Here is a 20,114-nt window from a genome sequence, read left to right as displayed (position 1 = left end):
AACAAGTTTCAATCCAAGGATTTTGCAGTGTCTCAAGACAAAAGTGATAGTATACGGATCTGAGACGTGGTCGCTTATTATGAGCCTCATAAGAAGGCTCAATATCACCCAAAGGGCGTTGGAGCGGGCTATGCTCGGAGTTTCCCTGCGTGATCGAATCAGAAATGAGGAGATCCGTAGGAGAACCATAGTGACTGACATAGCCCGCAGAATTGTAAAATCAGGTGGCAGTGGGCGGCGGCGTAGAGCTGATGGCCGCTGGGGCAGGAAAGTTCTTGAGTGGCGACCACGAGCCGGAAAACGTAGCGTAGGCAGGCCCCCCACTAGGTGGACCGACGATCTGGTGAAGGTCGCGGGAGGTGCCTGGATGCGAGCGGCGCAGGATTTTCTTTGTGGAAATCCTTGGGGAGGCCTTTGTGCAGCAGTGGACGTCTTTCGGCTGAAACGAATGACCGAACTAACAAGTTATGATATTACTTGCCTGGACTCCTGTGCCTGGGATGGTGGTGCGTCGCGGCCAGTCCATCGCCGTTCGAAGACGGCGCCGTATCAGGCGAAGTACTGCTACCCACTGTGGCAAAAATATACAGCCTGTAGTGCTAGCAAATGGACACAATTTCCCTAAATATACAAGACGACAACTTTGCGTACAATATTAGTAGGTGTTTCCTGCTGATACCAGCGTAGCTATGTTTCAGACTTGCTCAACTTGATGTTCATATTTTTAAAGGCGTGACTTTACTCAATTTTTAAGACTGCAAGACTGCGGTCAAAAACCTGCTATGTCTTGCATAAAAAATAAAAAAAATAACTAAATAACATAAATCGATTTATGGGATGTAAACAAATATTTAAATATCCTTGTTTGTTTTAAATTTAGACTTACCAACAATCCGTTTCTGTTTTCCAAGTATTTTAGCCCGAGGGGATGTCTGTTGATGCAACTGGTCGGGCCATATTTCCACCGACTGGCCGCTCATTGGGGTTGATTTTCTGTACCAATAACATAACTTTAAAAAAAAACCGACTTCAAATGCGTGAACACAAATAATAACTATTCAACAAAAAAATAATCGTTCAAATTGGTTAATAATCGGCGGAGATATTGCGTGTAAAAAAGTTCATCCCCAATTTTCCACCCTTGGGGGTTGTTTTTTTTATTATTAAATTTAAATGGGACCACCCTTGAGGTATTACCTATACGCCGAAAAAAGATTTGTTCAAATCGGTTCATAATTGGCGGAGTTATCGCGTAACAAACATAGGAAAAAAAAACATACGGGTCGAATATGAGAGAAAATGAGAACCTCCTCCTTTTTTTGAAGTCGGTTGAAAATAAGAAAAGTTTTCTAAAAGGTACAAAAGTACATAATTTACTATATTATTTTCTACACTTTTTCCAACTTCTTTGTATTTCAACAACGAAAAGGGTTGATTCTACTGTTTTCAATAGCGTTCCCTATGGGAGCGACATCAACATTAAAAAGTTACATCATCATTTTACATCTGAAAATTAAGTAATCAACCTGTATACGAATTTACTTACAAATTAGAAGAATCGCTGCCAATCGACACGGATGAACTGGTAGACAGCTGGTGAGCAGAACGAGACCCGACGGCCGTCTGCGTATACAGAAATATATACGATTTATATACAGTACACACCATAGCTAAGCCAAGTGCAATATACAACGTATAACAACAAAACTATAGCGACGATGGCGACGATAAACCATGGCGAGATATGTAGATATATTTTATTTTATTTTTTACCATCAAATGTACCGAGTCTGTATGTAAATAAATGATTTTATTTGATTTGACGCCATCGTAGTTAAGCCGACTAGCCCTTTATAGGGATCTGTGCCATATATTGTCGCCGTATAATTTGAATCTTATTCACTTATCATAAGGTAGGTAAGATAACCAATGAAACTTTTCAACATTTAGGCTGAGTTGCACCACCTAGATTTAACCGTAACTATAACAATAACCAGTGATTTTGTATGGAGTTTGACAATCTTTTGACGTTTATTAAAGTTAAAGTAAGATGGTGCAACCCAGCCTTAGTGCTCTATCTCTTTAGTTAAAAGTTTTATAATGTAACTTACACTAATCTTATTCAACGGTGGATGAGCTGAGGCGGCTGGCGTTTCGATCTTGGGCGGCGGGTCCTCGTAGTGAGAAGGCTCATCGAAGGATCCCTAAAAAGTATTCCAAAATAATAATACAGTAACAAAATAGTAGCACAAAACACGAGCACAAGACACATTGCCAATAGAAAAATTTAGGTACTAGCTGTGCCCGCGACTACGTACTATCGGCAACAGTGTTAACTGCCCATGGCCCGTCATGTCATTTCGTTCTATCGCAAAGAATCACCATTTGATTAGAGCGAGAGCAAAAACGGAAATGGATAGTTAACAGTGTGGCCGTGTGTACCTACGCGTGAAAATGTTTTGAATATTTTTTCCCGTTTTTGCAACATTTTTCTTTACTGCTCCGCCCCTATTGGCTGCAGGATAATTTTATACAGCCTAAAGCCTTCCTCGATAAATAGGCTATCTAACACAAAAATATTTTGTCATATCGGACCAGTAGTTCCTAAGATTAAAGCGTTCAAGCAAACAAACCCTTCAGCTTTTTAATAGTAGTAAAATGTTTGCTCATTATGAAAATATTCATTGAAGTTGACTACATACAAAATGCACTGTAATCATTATTTTGATACCTATGTATAAATTATACGTATTTACCGGCGCAGTGCTCCCATGGACAGTAGTATCGGATTTGTCGCTGGTCTCTGGAATTGCTATCAACTCGCTTTCGGATGATTCTTGTTCCAAACTCCATTGTTTATATCTAGAATGAAACATAGTAAAATTAAATTAAGACTTCATAACTAAATAGAGACATATAATTGAGTATTAGGGACTGCGCACACCGTAGGGATGATGGAACGGCAAGGGATTTTTGAGTGACGAATACTATTGTACCTTATATTCTTGACGCTTTAACGGTTGAAATTGTAATGCAATTTTCCTTAGAGTTTTTGACTCAGTATCATAGCTGCCAGAGCAGAGCAAATGAGGAATGTAAAATGTTTTTTGTGTTCCGGCAGAGTAGAATCAGACCTCCATTCTTCTTGTGAATGTCGTAATAGGCGACTATAGCAGGCCTGTTCATCTCCGCGAGTTTACATCGAAAACAAAACACGCACGATGGCCCACCTACAGGATACTATTCGACAAGGCCTCACATACGAGCGAACATTGACTCACCCACGAGTATTCTTGTGTATGATGGAAGAAAATAAAGAAAATGGTGTACTAAATACTGTGCAGTATTTAACTGCCTAAATAATAATAAAAACACAGAATGTACTTTTTTAAGTTGCCTCAAGACACTGAGAGGTAAATAAGTAGTTAATATTATTCATGATAATTCATGCTAAATCATGTATTTCCTCCGCCATTTTCCGCAGTTTGGCACCTCACGTCACATCATTTTACCGAAGTCAGCACTATAGCTTCGGCGCAGTGCCGATCACTGACGTTTGTCAACAAAATGGTGCTTGACTCTTGAGACAGGCTAAATTACACCATATTGTTAATGACATTGAGCATACATTTTTTTAAATACCTTCGCGAAGTAAAACTTCTGTACGTATTACTTATTATTATTCTGTGACTATAGGGATAAAATATGTGAATATCACCCCTCCTACTCATCTAGCCAGTGTGGGGAGTTTAGGCCGAATACTGCATTTGCCTCTGGTTCACCTCTGGTGCCTCTGGTCTCGCTCCGCTGCCTAACTCAGCTTCGGAAAGGCTGTTCTAGAGATGACTGTCTTAGGGCTCAGCCTCGAATTTAGCGGGCAGCGGGGCGGCGGCGGTAGCGGCGCGGGAGCGGCAGGATCTTATGCGTAAAATCAAATAGACCGGTTCTCGAAAACAACGGCGCGGGAGCGGGCAACGAGCGGGCAGCGCACTCCTTCTTTTGCCCGCAATAAATCGAGCGTTACGAATAAATTTGAATCAAAATAAAATTGTCGCCGTAGTTCAGATATTTCGTTCGCGAATAAAAACAAATATCTCGACAACACAACCCCGAACACAACACTTCGCCGCTAAAGCGCCGCGCGAGCTGCCCGCTTGTTTCGAGAACGGGTCTGCGTTGCCCGCGCCGCTGCCCGCTAAATTCGAGGCTGAGGCCTTAGAACTGAAAGTACAGCCACAGTACAGCTAAATGAACTAATGATGATGATGACATACTTGGCGGCCTTGGCGGGCTCCTCCCAGTGCGTGTGCATGTGTGGCTTGGCGGTGAGCTTGGCTCGCGCTCCAGGGACAGTAGCAGCACTCACTTGGCGACCTTGACATACTCCTCCAAGGTTGCCGAGTAGATAGGCTATGTATGTGGACTACAGCTACTACCAGCCGCTGTGATGACTTCTGGGTCCATCTTAAGCGACCCCTGGCTTACATCTGTATGGGACAGGAACAGCCACTCACTTGACCTTCACTGGCTGGGTTGTTATTGGCGGTCAAGCTGTAGATCCTGGCTACACAGGAGTTGCAGCGGTGGAAACGAGAGATGGGAATAGTCCCGTAGCCACTCACTTGACGGTCTTGGCGGGCTCCTTCAAGGATGCCAAGTATGTGGCGTAGGCTATATATGTATATGGAATTGTGGATTACAACTGGAAGCATCCCGCCGCTGCAGTTCCAACTTCTAGCTCCATCTAAAGCGACCTCTGGCATACATTTCTATGGGACAGTACCAGACACTCACTTGGCAGCCTTGACGGGCTTCTCCCAGGCTGCCATATATTCCAGCCGCTGCAGTGGTGACTTTAGGCTCCAGCTAAAGCGACCCTTGGCCTACACCTGTATGGGACAGTAAGAGCCACTCACTTGGCGGCCTTGGCGGGCTCCTCCCAGTGCGTGTGCATGTGTGGCTTGGCGGTGAGCTTGGCTCGCGCTCCAGGGACAGTAGCAGCACTCACTTGGCGGCCTTGACAGACTCCTACCTAGGCTATGTTTGCGGACTACAGTTGCTGCCAGTCGTTTCCAGCTCCGTCTAAAGCGACCCTTGGCGTACATCTGTATGGGACAGTAGCAGGATTTGTGGCTTGGCGGTGAGCTTGGCTCGCGCTCCGGCGGAACAGTAGCACCAAAGTAAATACAAATGAGTAGGCCTTTAGCGGGGATTAGCGGGGAGCCAGTCGTGGTTGCGCCGAATTTTGTCAGTGTGTGCGTGCGCGCCGCATACGCGTTGGCGCGCTCACATACAAACCGCGCCCGTGCGTTTCTATGAAGATGACCTACTCATTTGTATTTACTCTGGTAAAGCCTGGTCCGTGAGCACGTAGAATCCCGTCCAATGACCCCAAGCTGCCCATCCTTGTCGCTCGCACGTAATTATGTTGCTGTCGCGCTCGCACACTCACTGCGGGCGCGCGTCGCACAGTCGCGACAGCAATATAATTACGCGCGAGCGATAAGGATGGTTAGCTTGGGGTCATTGGACGGGATTCTACGTGCTCACGGACCAGGCTTTAGCAGCACTCACTTGGCGGCCTTGGCGGGCTCCTCCCAGTGCGTGTGCATGTGTGGCTTGGCGGTCAGCTTGGGCTTGCGCTCCAGGGCTGCCAGCGGGCTGCTGCCGGCCGCCGCGGTTGTCGCTTCTAACTCTGTCTTGAGAGACGGCTGGCTGAGATCTGAGAAGAAACAGCAAGAATACAGTACTTAAATTAAGTGTCTTCAAGAGATACTGTAGCTTGATATTTTTTGACGCTGTGCGTGAGTTACTTGTCCCACCGCCAACGAGAAAAAAAGATTAACTATATCACAGATTTGTAAGTGATTTGCAGCTGTATTTTCCTAGTAGGTAAATAGTGGTATTCTATGTACCGTACCTAAAAACAAATAAATCAATCATTCATTTTTTCGCTTAAAAACATCACGCGTGACAATTTATCGGGACCCAATAGATTTTGGACTATAAGCAGTGTGGGAGGGCGACGGGCTATTCGTACTATAGAGTAAAATGACGCTTAGATAGTCTCTGGAGCGTTAGCCCACGAAAAGAACATTGGTGGGCAAATATTATATTAGACAGCGAGTGCCTTTCTTGAAACGACTTAAATTTGAAAAAATAGTTCACAGCTAGTCGGCTTCTCATTTTGTTTTTAAAGTATTTACCTACGTTCGAACCTTGTGTACTTTTAATAAAGACTCAAAATCAATAAAAGTTTTCCAGCACTTACCTCTCGGGCGCGGTATATGCGGCATAACAATCATCGGCGGGATCCGCTTGCACTGATGGTGCACATCATTATTTTAAACCTTATCCCTTTGAANTTACTGTTATATAATGAAACCGTTAAAGTAGCTTTTTCTTTTTGTTTTACTGTAAAACTACAACTATAAATGAAGTATAGTTCCAAAATACTGGACTGTCCTGTCGATGACATTGACAGTGGTCAATACCGGATCGCTGGTTCAGATTTTTGCCATGTTGGAAACCATATAGTTGAACGATGGTAGCGCCCCCCTGTCATTGAGTTTGGCGGGACAGTTCAGCGTGGGTCATCTATAAACAAACCCTGACACAATCAAAATTAAACACACTTTTTGGACTTACCTCATTTGATTTGAATGACCAAAATGATTTCAAAACCTTTTTTCCACCCAAATCGTGGTATCACAACAATTTATTAGTTGAAAATATTTGTTATTTTTTCATTTCGATATTTTTTCACAAATATACGACCTAAATGTCAATGTGACAGAGCCCACAAAGTTGTGGACGCTAGTTGGCGCTGTAATCGTGCACGGAGCCAATAGGGCTGACTTCGGTAAAATGATGTGACGTGTGGTGCCAAACTGCGAAAAATGGCGGAGGAAATACATGATTTAGCATGAATTATCATGAATAATATTAACTACTTATTTATCTCTCAGTGTCTTGAGGCAACTTAACACATTGAACGCCAACGCGGTCAATGTTGTCCGACACTGCACTTTCCTACCAGGCCAAGTAAAAATTTCAATTGTTTTAAATTTTCGTCGATTGTTTTTTTTTGTTAAATCGTTACATTATAAACATAAATAAAGGATTTTATTAACATATAGTTGTTTTTGAGTCTTTACATCGTATTATTAAGCGTCGGACATCATTGAGCCCCATGGCCCCAGCGAGCGAAAATTCGAAAATCCGTTCCGTAGGGCCGCGCGGTCATGTTGTCGACCATCCCCGCTCGCATCCAAAAAAAAAAGGAGAACAACCAAAAAAATAAAGAGTTGTACATTGGTAGGTTTTTGATATATTATATTACGCATAAATAGGAATATTATAAGGTATAAAATGAGAAACGAAACTAGCAGGATAAGTCTTAAATAGTGATTAAAAATAATAATAAATAAAATCGATGATACCGTAAAAGGAACGCTAAAAGTGATTTTTTTTCAAATTGTTTTAATTAAAAAAGGTTTAAATTTTATTTAAAAAATTGAATTTATCAATAATTTGTATAAAAGTTGTCCAAAACTGAGCCGTCCCAGCTATGGCATTGTCAGGAAGGCGCTACTATCAATACTGAACTATTAGTTCCCATTTTTGCCTCGTTGGACAGCCATATAATTATGAAATTTACAGAAAGGTGCTACTAACAACTGGGTTATTAATCCAATTTTTGCGACTTGACGTTTTAGAAATTGTTTGACTGTATTTTGAATTTTTCATCCATCACTGTAGTGTCACTTTCGATCGGTTCTTTTTTCAAAACAATATTGAATTGTCAGTATCGCGGTATATGCGGCATAACAATCATTGGCGGGATACTCTTGCACTGGTGATGGTGCACATCATTATTTTAAACCTTATCCCTTTGAAACAAAGTTCAGTCTTCCAGCACTTACCTCTCGGGCGCGGTATATGCGGCATAACAATCATCGGCGGGATCCGCTTGCACTGGTGATGGTGCACATCATTATTTTAAACCTTATCCCTTTGAAACAAAGTTCAGTCTTCCAGCACTTACCTCTCGGGCGCGGTATATGCGGCATAACAATCATCGGCGGGATCCGCTTGCACTGGTGATGGTGCACATCATTATTTTAAACCTTATCCCTTTGAAACAAAGTTCAGACTTCCAGCACTTACCTCTAGGGCGCGGTATATGCGGCATAACAATCATTGGCGGGATCCTCTTGCACTGGTGATGGTGCACATCATTATTTTAAACCTTATCCCTTTGAAACAAAGTTCAGACTTCCAGCACTTACCTCTAGGGCGCGGTATATGCGGCATAACAATAATCGGCGGGATCCGCTTGCACTGATGCTGCACATCATAATTTTAAACCTTATCCCTTTGAAACAAAGTTCAGTCTTCCAGCACTTACCTCTCGGGCGCGGTATATGCGGCATAACAATCATCGGCGGGATCCTCTTGCATTGATGATGCTGCGCTTCCACGGTATGCAGGACTATCCGCACCAGCGACACCACTTGGTTGCATACCGGCCCGCTGCTGTAGTGGTACTGGAAATGAGGGTATTGTTGACGTCGGGTTAAGGTTTTGTGGTTTACCGATAGATGTCACAGCGCGCGGTGACATCTATCGGTAAACCACAAAACCTTAACCCGACGTCAACAGGTATAATAGTTAAGTTATGAATGTGGAGATACCCTACAACATTGAAGTGAATTTTAGATCGATAAAGAAACACTTTCTCAACCAATTTGAATGTCGTTGCTAACATTTCCTAGATATAAAGAAGATCCTAACAGTAGCTATAAATAACTTTAAACTTCGGGCAAAGAGAGTAGCATTAATTTGTACCAATTTTCATGAACATGTAACAGAGATACTAGTTTTAGTATGTGCGGTCACGCCATCTCTTTTTTAGAGGTCTTCAGGTACACAACTAAGCTTGTGACATCAAAGCCTGATCGCGTCTGATCAACTTAGGGCTTAGGGAATATAGGATCCTCCATTTCCTTTTAGTTAATTAGGAGAGTCGAGCTCCTGTGTATAATGTAGTGAAAACTAGAACCATAATGAATGATATACAATATAAGGTGATAGATTTTATAGCGATTAGACCACCTAAATCGTGCTGTCTCTTTTGTGTGTTTCTTTTTTTTGTGTTGTGTACAATAAGATGTGTTCTATTTTTCTCTAAGTTTACCTTGTACAAAACGACCAGTAGCGCCATCAGCCAATGCCTCCTGACGTGCGGTTCTAACGCGGCTAAGGAATGAGTGGCGGCCGGCGGATTGGTAGAGCCGTAGGTGCCTCCGCTGCAGTACTACAAAATTACAAAAAGTTTATTTATTTATTTATTTAGGACAACCAACAAGACAGACACAAATTCAAGCAAAGGGGTTTACGTACATAATTTTGTCTTAGGACTAGGTTAATTAGTAAGTTAGAGACAAACATGATCTTGATAGTAAACTTTGTGTTTTAAGGACCAAAGAAATCGTCCGAACTTCGAAGAACACTTGAACCATGAGTTTTGAGCAATTGTAAGATACAATAGTTTTGTTAACATCATAATATTAGCACCTAATGTTTTTGTAAGCTAGCGATGCTTTAATACTACTGCAATATTCTAGCTAGACAATAATAAAAGCCTGTTTTGACCTTTAAAAAAACATACATACAGCCGAACATATAACCTACTCCTTTTTTGAAGTCGGTTAAAAACTTAATAACGAATCAGACCTCAATCTCAATTATAAGCAACAAAGTCTAAAAAGTGGTTGAAGTTATTGGAGAAGAACAAACGAGAAGGATCTTAGGAGCTTAGAGGTCCAATATTTAGCAATCCACGTGAGGAAAAGGAATTTATTTATTAAGGCATACACAACAGGTAACAATCAAGGGATACAATGGAAATTACAAATAACTGCAATTATTACAAAATAATGGGAATATAGTTACCAAAATACATCGTAGTTTATTGCCTAGCTTTAAGGTCTGCTAAATTATTTTTAATAAAACTAAATAAAGATAAACCTGTAGCAGCAGCAGTGTAGGTTCAGCAATGCAAGCACCCATGACGTGGTTTTGATCCAACACTTGAGGTAGGTTGGCCATAAACGCGTTGAAGATTGACGATTGCCTATTGACACAATAATTCTTTAATTAAAATATAGAAGCTTTGTCTATGAATTTCAAACATTTTAAAAGATTTATTACTTAGTTTTCGTTTGTAATGTTGATTGACTATTTATGTCGACGACATGATTTTAAATCTTCACCATCATCATCAGCATCATTTCAGCCACAGGACGTCCACTGCTGAACATAGGCCTCCCCAATGATTTTCATAATGACCGGTTGGTGGCAGCGCCTTTCTGCTACGTTTATGAGGTCGTCGGTCCAACTTTAGTGTCAGTTATTTACCTTAGAGTATATGGCGAGATGTGGAAGTACTTTTCGTTACAGTTGTACCCGAGCAAAAGGAAGAGATGCTTCAGTACTAACTCCTGTGTTTTGGCTATTGCCTTGTCTTCGGTGGGGTGAGCTTGATCTGACCTGAAACAATCCAAGCAAGTATTTAATAAGATTGAATAGGTGACCATTTGAAAGAAAGAAAGAAATAATAATATTTGTTTGGTACTAGTTTTTTTAATGTAGAACACACGCATGTAGTTGATGTTAAGTGAGATGCAGTCTAGGTATAAACCATTTAATTTCAGATTATTCTTAAGGTACATGGCTTGCAGAGAGCACTTGTATGGGATCACGAAGAGGCAAAGGCTAAGACCGGCATATCCGGTGAATCTCATACAATTTACACACATCACGTAAAAATCGTAAATGTGGGAGTGAAAAGTGAGAGCAAGGAGGCTATAGGTCAGAACCTAACCACTTGTTTTTGTTTCTAAAAAAGTATATTTAATTTTTTCCTTTCTTTTTCTTCAACATACCTGGATAAGAACTGCATCAGTAGAAATACCAGCAGATTAGTGGTCTCTCTGTCAGCTTCTTCGAGATCAATTTTAGGCAGCACTGTTGTTAGCGTATCTTCTGTCGACCGACCGGACAGGGAGTGGAATCCATCTAAAAATAAAGAAATCCCAGAATTTGAAATACGTAACTAATCAAAAATCGAGCGAGATCAAACGCGAAGCTCAAGACCAAGCTTTAAATAACAAGCTGTAAATTGCTGGAAATAAGACGAACATGCCTTGTAAAATAATTGATGTGTGTTGTTTTTATGTTTATGCTTTCACTGAGGAAAAGAAGTTTTCCAATTACATTTTTTTAGAGAATGCTACTGCCAATTCGAGCGACTATTTAATTTTCCTTCTATTGTTTAGTCATAGTAGGTTTTACTGCGATTTTTTCAACAAATATTGAACTTTACTTCTTTGGAATAAGGTACAAAATCTATTATGTTCAACATATTTTGATAGTTTCACATGCTGTATTTTTTTTTTATAAAAGATTATTAGTTATTTGTTATTACACAAATTACTAATACTCCCGCTAGCCCCTCGTACTAAACTAAATATGCTTGTGTCACGAGTGAGCTCACCACAATACTCGTAGTCGAGCGGCGGCGGGGACCGAACCCGCGTTCCCCGGATCACGAGTCGGCCAGTCCGACCCCTTCACCGTTCGGCTATCGTGGCTTGTATTCAAAACATATGACGCTTACCATGAGTATTATTAGAGCGTTGTGGTGCCAAAGGCTGCGGCGTAGCTAGAAGCTGCCCTAAGCCGAATCTCGAAGTCTTGCGCTTGAGCAACGGCGCGGAGTACTGTCGGGAGTACACTTTCTCACGCTCTGGAAATAATAAAATAGGAATTTGATTGTGAATCTAGACATAAAATGGGAAAAAATAGGAGATACTAACAGATTTATATTTGTGAACTTCTCGACTAAGGCCTGACAGAATATTTTCAATTCTATTAGAACAGAACTACTCGTTCCTTTTTAAGACTAGACGGACTTTTTTTTTCAGAACCGACACAGGCAAAGACTAGCTCTTGCAGAACCAGCGAGAGCCGTCCGACTGCAGGCAAACGAATGTTACCTCTCAGTCAACATAACGTTTCACGTTCGGTTCTGGCACAGAAAAAATACGCCATAGGAACCATTCTATGTAGAAGTCCTACTATACTTACCACGCCTAGTATCCGGGTGAGGTGGAATAGTCGCCGGGGTGGATATGGTCTTTTTGTAGGGCCATAGTGAGTGTTCACATTTGATTCCCTCATGGATAAGTACCCTCAACTATAGGAACCATTCTAATAGTAATCCATTACATAAGTATAACAATATACTTACCATGCCTAGTGTCTGGGTGTGGTGGCATAGTCGCCGGAGCGGATATGGTCCTCTTGTAGGGCCATTTGGTGCCAAACGACGCACTGAGAGTGTTCGCATTCGGTTCCCTCGCAGACACACTAAGGGCCTCGTGTGCGCGACGCACTTTGTACAGGAACCATTCAGAACTAGTTTCGCTGCTCACGAGTTCTGTTGACAATAGTGATAACTTTTATTGATTTGAAATTCAGGTTTATTCGTAATGGTTATTTGATAGGTAGGTTCTTAAGTTTTGTCCAAGCGAAGAAGAGTGGAAGAATTATATCGCGTGTTTTGCATTAGAATTAGATATGGATCCTAAACGCAATAACTAAAGCAAGAGTTAAATTGTTCTATATTATTGAAGGACAGAAAAAAATACGATATACGAGTACGTATAATGATGGGTGAAAATAAAATCAAAATAATACAGATTCATCAAAATTAAGTAAGCAAATAGAAGTTAAGTAGAAAAAAAAGTATAGCTAAAGCATAAAAAATCAAAACAAAAAATATACTCACAACACAATCATCTACACACCAAAACAGTAAACCTGTACAACAAGACATTAAGTTAAATAAGAATCAAAACTAGATAAAAATATGACAAAAAAAAATATTTTAGACAGAAAGATAAAACTTCATTGACATACACACATGAAAAATACACAAAGCAACAATTTTTACCATAAAAACAAAAAGAAACTGTATCTAAAAACTCCTTACACGAACGGTAGGCCAAGCGAGGCGACTGACAAAACTGTACCCTTTGCCTCACACCCATCAAGTTGATGATGTCACCATTCTTGCTTCTTACAGTATCGTCTCGAATCCCTAGGTCAGACGACAGACAAAACTGTACCCTGTCGTCCCTGTCCCAGGTATTAAGTACATACCCTTCAAGTTGGTAAAGTCAGCAGTCTTGTTTCTTACAGTACGACTCGAATCCGTAGGTCAGGTGACAGACCAAACTGTACCTTCTGGTTCAGGTATTAAGAACCCATCATAGTTGGTGAAGTCAACAGTCTTGATGGAGAAAACTGTACCGTCTGCTCTAGGTATTAAAGACTCACCCCTTAAGTTGATTAAATCCACAATCTCCTTGGAGTGGATCTGAACCTCCAATAAGTGTGCCTAGGAGCGCTAGAAAAGGCTGTACACAAAACTGAACCTTCTGCTCCAGGTATTAAGCACTCACCCCTCAAGTTAGTGAAGTCCACGGTCTTCTTAGAGTAGATCTGAACCGCCAATAAGAGTGCCTAGAAGCGCTAGAAAAGGCGGAATACAAAACTGAACCCTCTGCCCCAGGCATTAAGCACTCACCCCTCAAGTTGGTAAAGTCCACGGTCTTGTTGGAGTTGATGTTGGCTTCCAGTAAGAGCGCCTCGAAGCGGTTGAGGAAGAACTCCCACGTGAGGATGCGGCGGTCGCTGAGCGTGTTGTGCAGCTGGTAGATGCACTGCAGAACCATTGGTCGGTCTACTATGACCAGGACAAACGAAACTGAACCCTCTGCCCCAGGTGTTAAGGACTCAGTACCTCCTCAAGGTCGTTATAGACAGGCTTTATAAAGCTGATCTGAGCTACCAGTAAGAATGCCTCAGTTAGATGTCTCGTTTAGACGGCAGACAAAGCTGTCCCAATCTCGTCAGAGAAAACTGTCTCCTCTGCTCCAGGTATTAAGGACACACCCCTTAAGTTAGTGAAGTCAACTGCCTTGTTGGAGAAAACTGTCCTATCTGTCTCAGGCATTAAAGAGAGAACCCTTAAGTAGGTGTAGTCACCAGTCTTGCTTCTTAGAGTCGCGACTCGAATTCTTAGGTCAGGTGACAGACCAAACTGTACCTTTTGCCTCAAGTATTAAAGACTCGCCCTAGTTGATGAAGTCTTGTTGGAATCGGTCCCCTCCGCCCCAGGTATTATGGACTCACCCTTTAAGTTGGTAAAGTCCACGGTCTTTTTGGAGTAGATCTGAACCTCCAATAAGAGTGCCTAAAGCTCGCACACTCACTGCGGCCGCCCGTCGCACAGTCGCGACAGCAATATAATTACGCGCGAGCGATAAGGATGGGTAGCTTGGGGTCATTGGACAAAATTCTAAGTGCTCACGGACCAGGTTTTAAGAAGCGCTAGAAAAGGCTGGATACAAAACTGCACCTTCTGCCGCAGGTATTAAGCACTCACCCCTCAAGTTGGTAAAGTCCACGGTCTTGTTGGAGTTGATGTTGGCTTCCAGTAAGAGCGCCTCGAAGCGGTTGAGGAAGAACTCCCACGTGAGGATGCGGCGGTCGCTGAGCGTGTTGTGCAGCTGGTAGATGCACTGCAGCACCATCCCGGGCCACATCACCAGGACAAACGAAACTGGACCCTCTGCCCCAGGTATTAAGGACTCAGTACCTCCACAAGTTCGTTATAGACAGGCTTGAAAGCTGATCTGAGCTACCAGTAAGAATGTCTCAGTTAGACGTCTCGGTTAGACGGCAACAAAGCTGTCCCAATCTCGTCAGAGAAAACTGTCTCCTCTGCTCCAGGTATTAAGGTCACACCCCTTAAGTTAGTGAAGTCAACTGTCTTGTTGGAGAAAACTATCCCATCTGTTTCAGGCATTAAAGACACAACCCTTTACCAATCTTGCTTCTAACAGCAGTGCCTATAAGGGGGAGATCAGGCGGCAGACAAAACTGTTCCTTCTGCCCTACGTATTAAGGACTCAACCTAGTTGGTGAAGTCAACAGTCTTGATGGAGAAAACTGTCCTGTCTGCTCCAGGTATTAAAGACGTGAGGAGATTGTGGACTTTACCAACTTAAGGGGTGACCCTTAAGTTGGTAAAGTCCACAATCTCCTTGGAGTGGATCTGAACCTCCAATAAGAGTGCCTAAAGCTCGCACACTCACTGTGGGCGCCCGTCGCACAGTCGCGACAGCAATATAATTACGCGCGAGCGACAAGGATGGGTAGCTTGGGGTCATTGGACAAAATTCTAAGTGCTCACGGACCAGGTTTTAAGAAGCGCTAGAAAAGGCTGGATACAAAACTGAACCTTCTGCCCCAGGCATTAAGCACTCACCCCTCAAGTTGGTAAAGTCCACGGTCTTGTTGGAGTTGATGTTGGCTTCCAGTAAGAGCGCCTCGAAGCGGTTGAGGAAGAACTCCCACGTGAGGATGCGGCGGTCGCTGAGCGTGTTGTGCAGCTGGTAGATGCACTGCAGAACCATCCCGGGCCACATCACCAGGACAAACGAAACTGAACCCTCTGCCGCAGGTATTAAGGACTCAGTACCTCCTCAAGTTCGTTATAGACAAGCTTGAAAGCTGATCTGAGCTACCAGTAAGAATTCTTCAGTTAGATGTCTCGGTTAGACGGCAGACAAAGCTGTCCGAATCTCGTCAGAGAAAACTGTCTCCTCTGCTCCAGGTATTAAGGACACACCCCTTAAGTTAGTGAAGTCAACTGTCTTGTTGGAGAAAACTGTCCCATCTGTTTCAGGCATTAAAGACACAACCCTTAAGTTACCGATCTTGCTTCTAACAGCAGTGCCTCTAAGGGAGAGATCAGGTGCAGACAAAACTGAACTTTCTGCCCCAGGTATTAAGGACTCGCCTTAGTTAATGAAGTCACCAGTCTTGCTTCACACACTAGAGACTCGAATCCGTAGGCCAGATGGCAGACGAAACTGAACCCTCTGTCAGGCAAAGACAGAACCCCAGTCTTGCCTCTTAGAGTAGCGACTCGAATCCTTAGGTCAGGTGACAGACCAAACTGTACCTCCACTTCAGGTATTAAGAACTCATCCTAGTCGGTGAAGTCAAGTCTTGTTAGAAACTGTCCTCTTTGCCTCGGGTAATAAGCACTCACTCCTCAAGTTGGTAAAGTCCACGGTCTTTTTGGAGTAGATCTGAACCGCCAATAAGAATGCCTAGAAGCGCTAGAAAAGGCTGGAGACAAAACTGAACCTTTTGCCCCAGGCATTAAGCACTCACCCCTCAAGTTGGTGAAGTCCACGGTCTTGTTGGAGTTGATGTTGGCTTCCAGTAAGAGCGCCTCGAAGCGGTTGAGGAAGAACTCCCACGTGAGGATGCGGCGGTCGCTGAGCGTGTTGTGCAGCTGGTAGATGCACTGCAGCACCATCCCGGGCCACATCACCAGGACTAACGAAACTGTACCCTCTGCCGCAGGTATTAAGGACTCAGTACCTCATCAAGTTCGTTACAGACAGGCTTGATAAAGCTGATCTGAGATACCAGTAAGAATGCCTTAGATAAATGTCTCGGTTAGACGGCAGACAAAGCTGTCCCAATCTCGTCAGAGAAAACTGTCTCCTCTGCTCCAGGTATTAAGGACACACACCTTAAGTTAGTGAAGTCAACTGTCTTGTTGGAGAAAACTGTCTTATCTGTCTCAGGCATTAAAGAGAGAACCCTTAAGTAGGTGTAGTCACCAGTCTTGCTTCTTAGAGTAGCGACTCGAATCCTTAGGTCAGGTGACAGACCAAACTGTACCTTTTGCCTCAAGTATTAAAGACTCGCCCTAGTTGATGAAGTCTTGTTGGAATCGGTCCCCTCCGCCCCAGGTATTATGGACTCACCCTTTAAGTTGGTAAAGTCCACGGTCTTTTTGGAGTAGATCTGAACCTCCAATAAGAGTGCCTAAAGCTCGCACACTCACTGCGGCCGCCCGTCGCACAGTCGCGACAGCAATATAATTACGCGCGAGCGATAAGGATGGGTAGCTTGGGGTCATTGGAAAAAATTCTAAGTGCTCACGGACCAGGTTTTAAGAAGCGCTAGAAAAGGCTGGATACAAAACTGAATCTTCTGCCCCAGGCATTAAGCACTCACCCCTCAAGTTGGTAAAGTCCACGGTCTTGTTGGAGTTGATGTTGGCTTCCAGTAAGAGCGCCTCGAAGCGGTTGAGGAAGAACTCCCACGTGAGGATGCGGCGGTCGCTGAGCGTGTTGTGCAGCTGGTAGATGCACTGCAGCACCATCGGCCGGTCTACTATGACCAGGTCGAATTGCGTCTCCAGGCAGAATAGGAGAAGCTGAGGGTGAGAGGTTTTATATCAATCGGGCTGTCTTTAACCTAAATTCACTTCAAGTGTAAGTACTCATAATATTTTTTTTTGATTGATTGATTGATTTTATAGTAGGTTCCTTACACTATCGACGATAATGCAGATTTTTCATGTTTAACTTTCAGATTAAATTGTGTATGGGACCAAATGGCAAGTATCTACTATCGAACAAATAAGAATCACTCAAATCGAACGAGAAATCTGTAAGTAATCGGTGAACATCGATTACATAAATATACCTAGACGACGTAATTGTCACAACAAAGTTTTCACGCGAGCATGCTAAAAACTAAAAATGCTCATAAAATAAAAACTACGTAACCAAATCAAATATTTTTTTTATGGGACCAAATGGCAACTATTCCGCATAGATGTAAACAAGAATCACGTAAATCGGTGCAGAAATCTCGGCGTGATCGGTGTACATACATAGAAAAGTCTCTCTAAGACTCCCCGCAGACTACAGACTTTTAGTCAGCCGATAGTTAGGCCGATACCAAATCGGTACAATGTGCGCACTTCTATACATGTCTGTACTTATTATTAAAAAGTCTGCTAGGCTAAAGTGGACAGCACATTAGACTTTTAATTTTTGTAGCAAAATAGCCTCTATTACTACAACTACGTAAAGTACAAACTACAACATACGTCAATAGCATTGTCGTGCACAGTCCCGATGTACAGCGTGGCCCGTTGCGCGACGTATACGTTGATGTCGTCCATACTCGAGATGAGGTAGCAGAAGGCGGTCGCCAGCGCTGTCTGTAGAGGCAGGCTGGTTTTGATGGGAGAGCCGTCCATGAATCTGTAAAAAAAAAGTGGTATATTCATATTGACTAAAGTCGCTGACATAGCCCGACGGATTAGCAAGCTGAAGTGGCAAATGGCAATAGGCAGGGCACATAGTGCGCAGAACTGACGGCCGATGGGGCAGCAAGGTTTTGGAGTGGAGGTCTCGTACCTCAAAGCTCATCGAAGGACGTCCACTCACAAGGTGGACCGACGACCTAATAAAGGTAGCGGGAAGGCGCTGGATGCAGGCCGCTGCCAACTGGACATTGAAGAAATCATCGGGAGAGGCCTGTGTTCATCAATGGACGTCTTATGGCTCAAATGATGATGATGATGATAATGATGTATGCTGATGAAAATCCGAATCCTACCTGATAATAACAGTGACCCGTTCCACCGCCGTGAATCTAACTCTGTGGTCGTAATGATGGGACTGGTCTCTTATGAGGTTGCAGAACACGTCAGCACCATCAGCTAACGTCACACAGCAGTGCAGCACTAGTACGAAACTACTGAAAGAAGAAAGAGTTTTGTTTTCACTAAGCCCAGCCTACCTGATGATAACGGTGACCCGCTCCACCGCCGTGAATCTAACTCTGTGGTCGTAATGATGGAACTGGTCTCGTATGAGGTTGCAGAACACGTCAGCACCACCGGCTAACGTCACGCAGTGAAGAAACACTACTACGAAACTACTGAGTTTTGTTTTCACAAAGCCCAGCCTACCTGATGATAACGGTGACCCGCTCCACCGCCGTGAATCTAACTCTGTGGTCGTAATGATGGGACTGGTCTCTTATGAGGTTGCAGAACACGTCAGCACCACCGGCTAACGTCACGCAGTGGAGAAGCACTACTACGAAACTACTGAGTATTGTTTTCACTAAGCCCAGCCTACCTGATGATAACGGTGACTCGCTCCACCGCCGTGAATCTAACTCTGTGGTCGTAATGATGGGACTGGTCTCTAATGAGGTTGCAGAACACGTCAGCACCACCGGCTAACGTCACACAGCAGTGCAGCACTAGTACGAAACTACTGCAAGAAGAAAGAGTTTTGTTTTCACTAAGCCCAGCCTACCTGATGATAACGGTGACTCGCTCCACCGCCGTGAATCGAACTCTATGGTCGTGGTGATGGAACTGGTCGCGTATGAGGTTGCAGAACACGTCAGCACCACCAGCTAACGTCACGCAGTGGAGAAGCACTGGGACTGCTACTGAGCAGATGTGGGAATGGCTGGCGTTGCAGACGTTCCATAGGCTGGAGATAAGAAAGAAAATTATTTAATTAGTACAGGAATGTACCGTAGGAGAACCAGAGTGACTGACATAGCCCGCAGAATCGCTAAAATCAAGTGGCAGTGGGCGGGGCACATAGCTCGTAGAGCTGACGGCCGCTGGGGCAGGAAAGTTCGTGAGTGGCGACCACGAGCCGGAAGACGTAGCGTGGGCAGACCTCCCACTAGGTGGACCGACGATCTGGTGAAGGTCGCGGGAGGCGCCTGGATGCGAGCGGCGCAGGACCGGTCTTTGTGGAGATCCTTGGGGGAGGCTTTTGTCCAGCAGTGGACGTTTTTCGGCTGAAACGAACGAACAGGAATGAACCTGTGTTCATTAATGTTCGTTCGTTTGTTCGTTATTATGTCAAGAACGTACACCTAGCCATGAAACTCCGTCAGAATAAGAACTATAACTATAGTTCCTGCAGAACTATAGGACATAAAGGACCACCCTCTCACTTCTGGTGGGTGTCGTGACTAAAGGCGACTAACCCCCCAAAAGACAAAGTGGAGTACACCCCACGTTGGTTTTTAGGGGGCATAGGTACAGCCTACCTACAGGCTAATTCCAGAATGTGTATTTAGTAAGTTAGAGAAAGTCATATTCTAGACTAGAGAAGATTGAGAAT

The 20,114-nt window shown here is 43.5% G+C and overlaps 1 protein-coding gene across 1 annotated transcript in view; it reads right to left on the bottom strand.

Moving 5' to 3' along the window:
- Nucleotides 1–20,114, bottom strand: part of unc79 (UNC-79 domain-containing protein) — an 88,307-nt gene that overhangs the window by 32,604 nt on the left and 35,589 nt on the right. Inside the window, exons 26-41 of the mRNA XM_028307188.1 lie at nucleotides 19,284–19,466; nucleotides 18,059–18,215; nucleotides 17,176–17,377; nucleotides 12,317–12,505; nucleotides 11,684–11,812; nucleotides 10,950–11,082; nucleotides 10,423–10,554; nucleotides 10,033–10,138; nucleotides 9,200–9,319; nucleotides 8,411–8,549; nucleotides 5,575–5,722; nucleotides 2,757–2,862; nucleotides 2,112–2,204; nucleotides 1,547–1,623; nucleotides 887–993; nucleotides 482–571 (exon numbers count right to left, since the gene is read on the bottom strand). Of these exons, the coding sequence (XP_028162989.1) occupies nucleotides 482–571; nucleotides 887–993; nucleotides 1,547–1,623; nucleotides 2,112–2,204; nucleotides 2,757–2,862; nucleotides 5,575–5,722; nucleotides 8,411–8,549; nucleotides 9,200–9,319; nucleotides 10,033–10,138; nucleotides 10,423–10,554; nucleotides 10,950–11,082; nucleotides 11,684–11,812; nucleotides 12,317–12,505; nucleotides 17,176–17,377; nucleotides 18,059–18,215; nucleotides 19,284–19,466 (2,111 nt within the window). The remainder of the gene's footprint in view (nucleotides 1–481; nucleotides 572–886; nucleotides 994–1,546; nucleotides 1,624–2,111; nucleotides 2,205–2,756; nucleotides 2,863–5,574; nucleotides 5,723–8,410; nucleotides 8,550–9,199; nucleotides 9,320–10,032; nucleotides 10,139–10,422; nucleotides 10,555–10,949; nucleotides 11,083–11,683; nucleotides 11,813–12,316; nucleotides 12,506–17,175; nucleotides 17,378–18,058; nucleotides 18,216–19,283; nucleotides 19,467–20,114) is intronic.

The sequence above is a fragment of the Ostrinia furnacalis genome, unplaced genomic scaffold, assembly GCF_004193835.3.
Source record: "Ostrinia furnacalis isolate ACB-3 unplaced genomic scaffold, ASM419383v2 OfSCF2106, whole genome shotgun sequence".
Taxonomy (NCBI): domain Eukaryota; kingdom Metazoa; phylum Arthropoda; class Insecta; order Lepidoptera; family Crambidae; genus Ostrinia; species Ostrinia furnacalis.
Note: the sequence above shows the minus strand (reverse complement) of the source record. Positions and strands in the feature narration are given on the sequence as shown.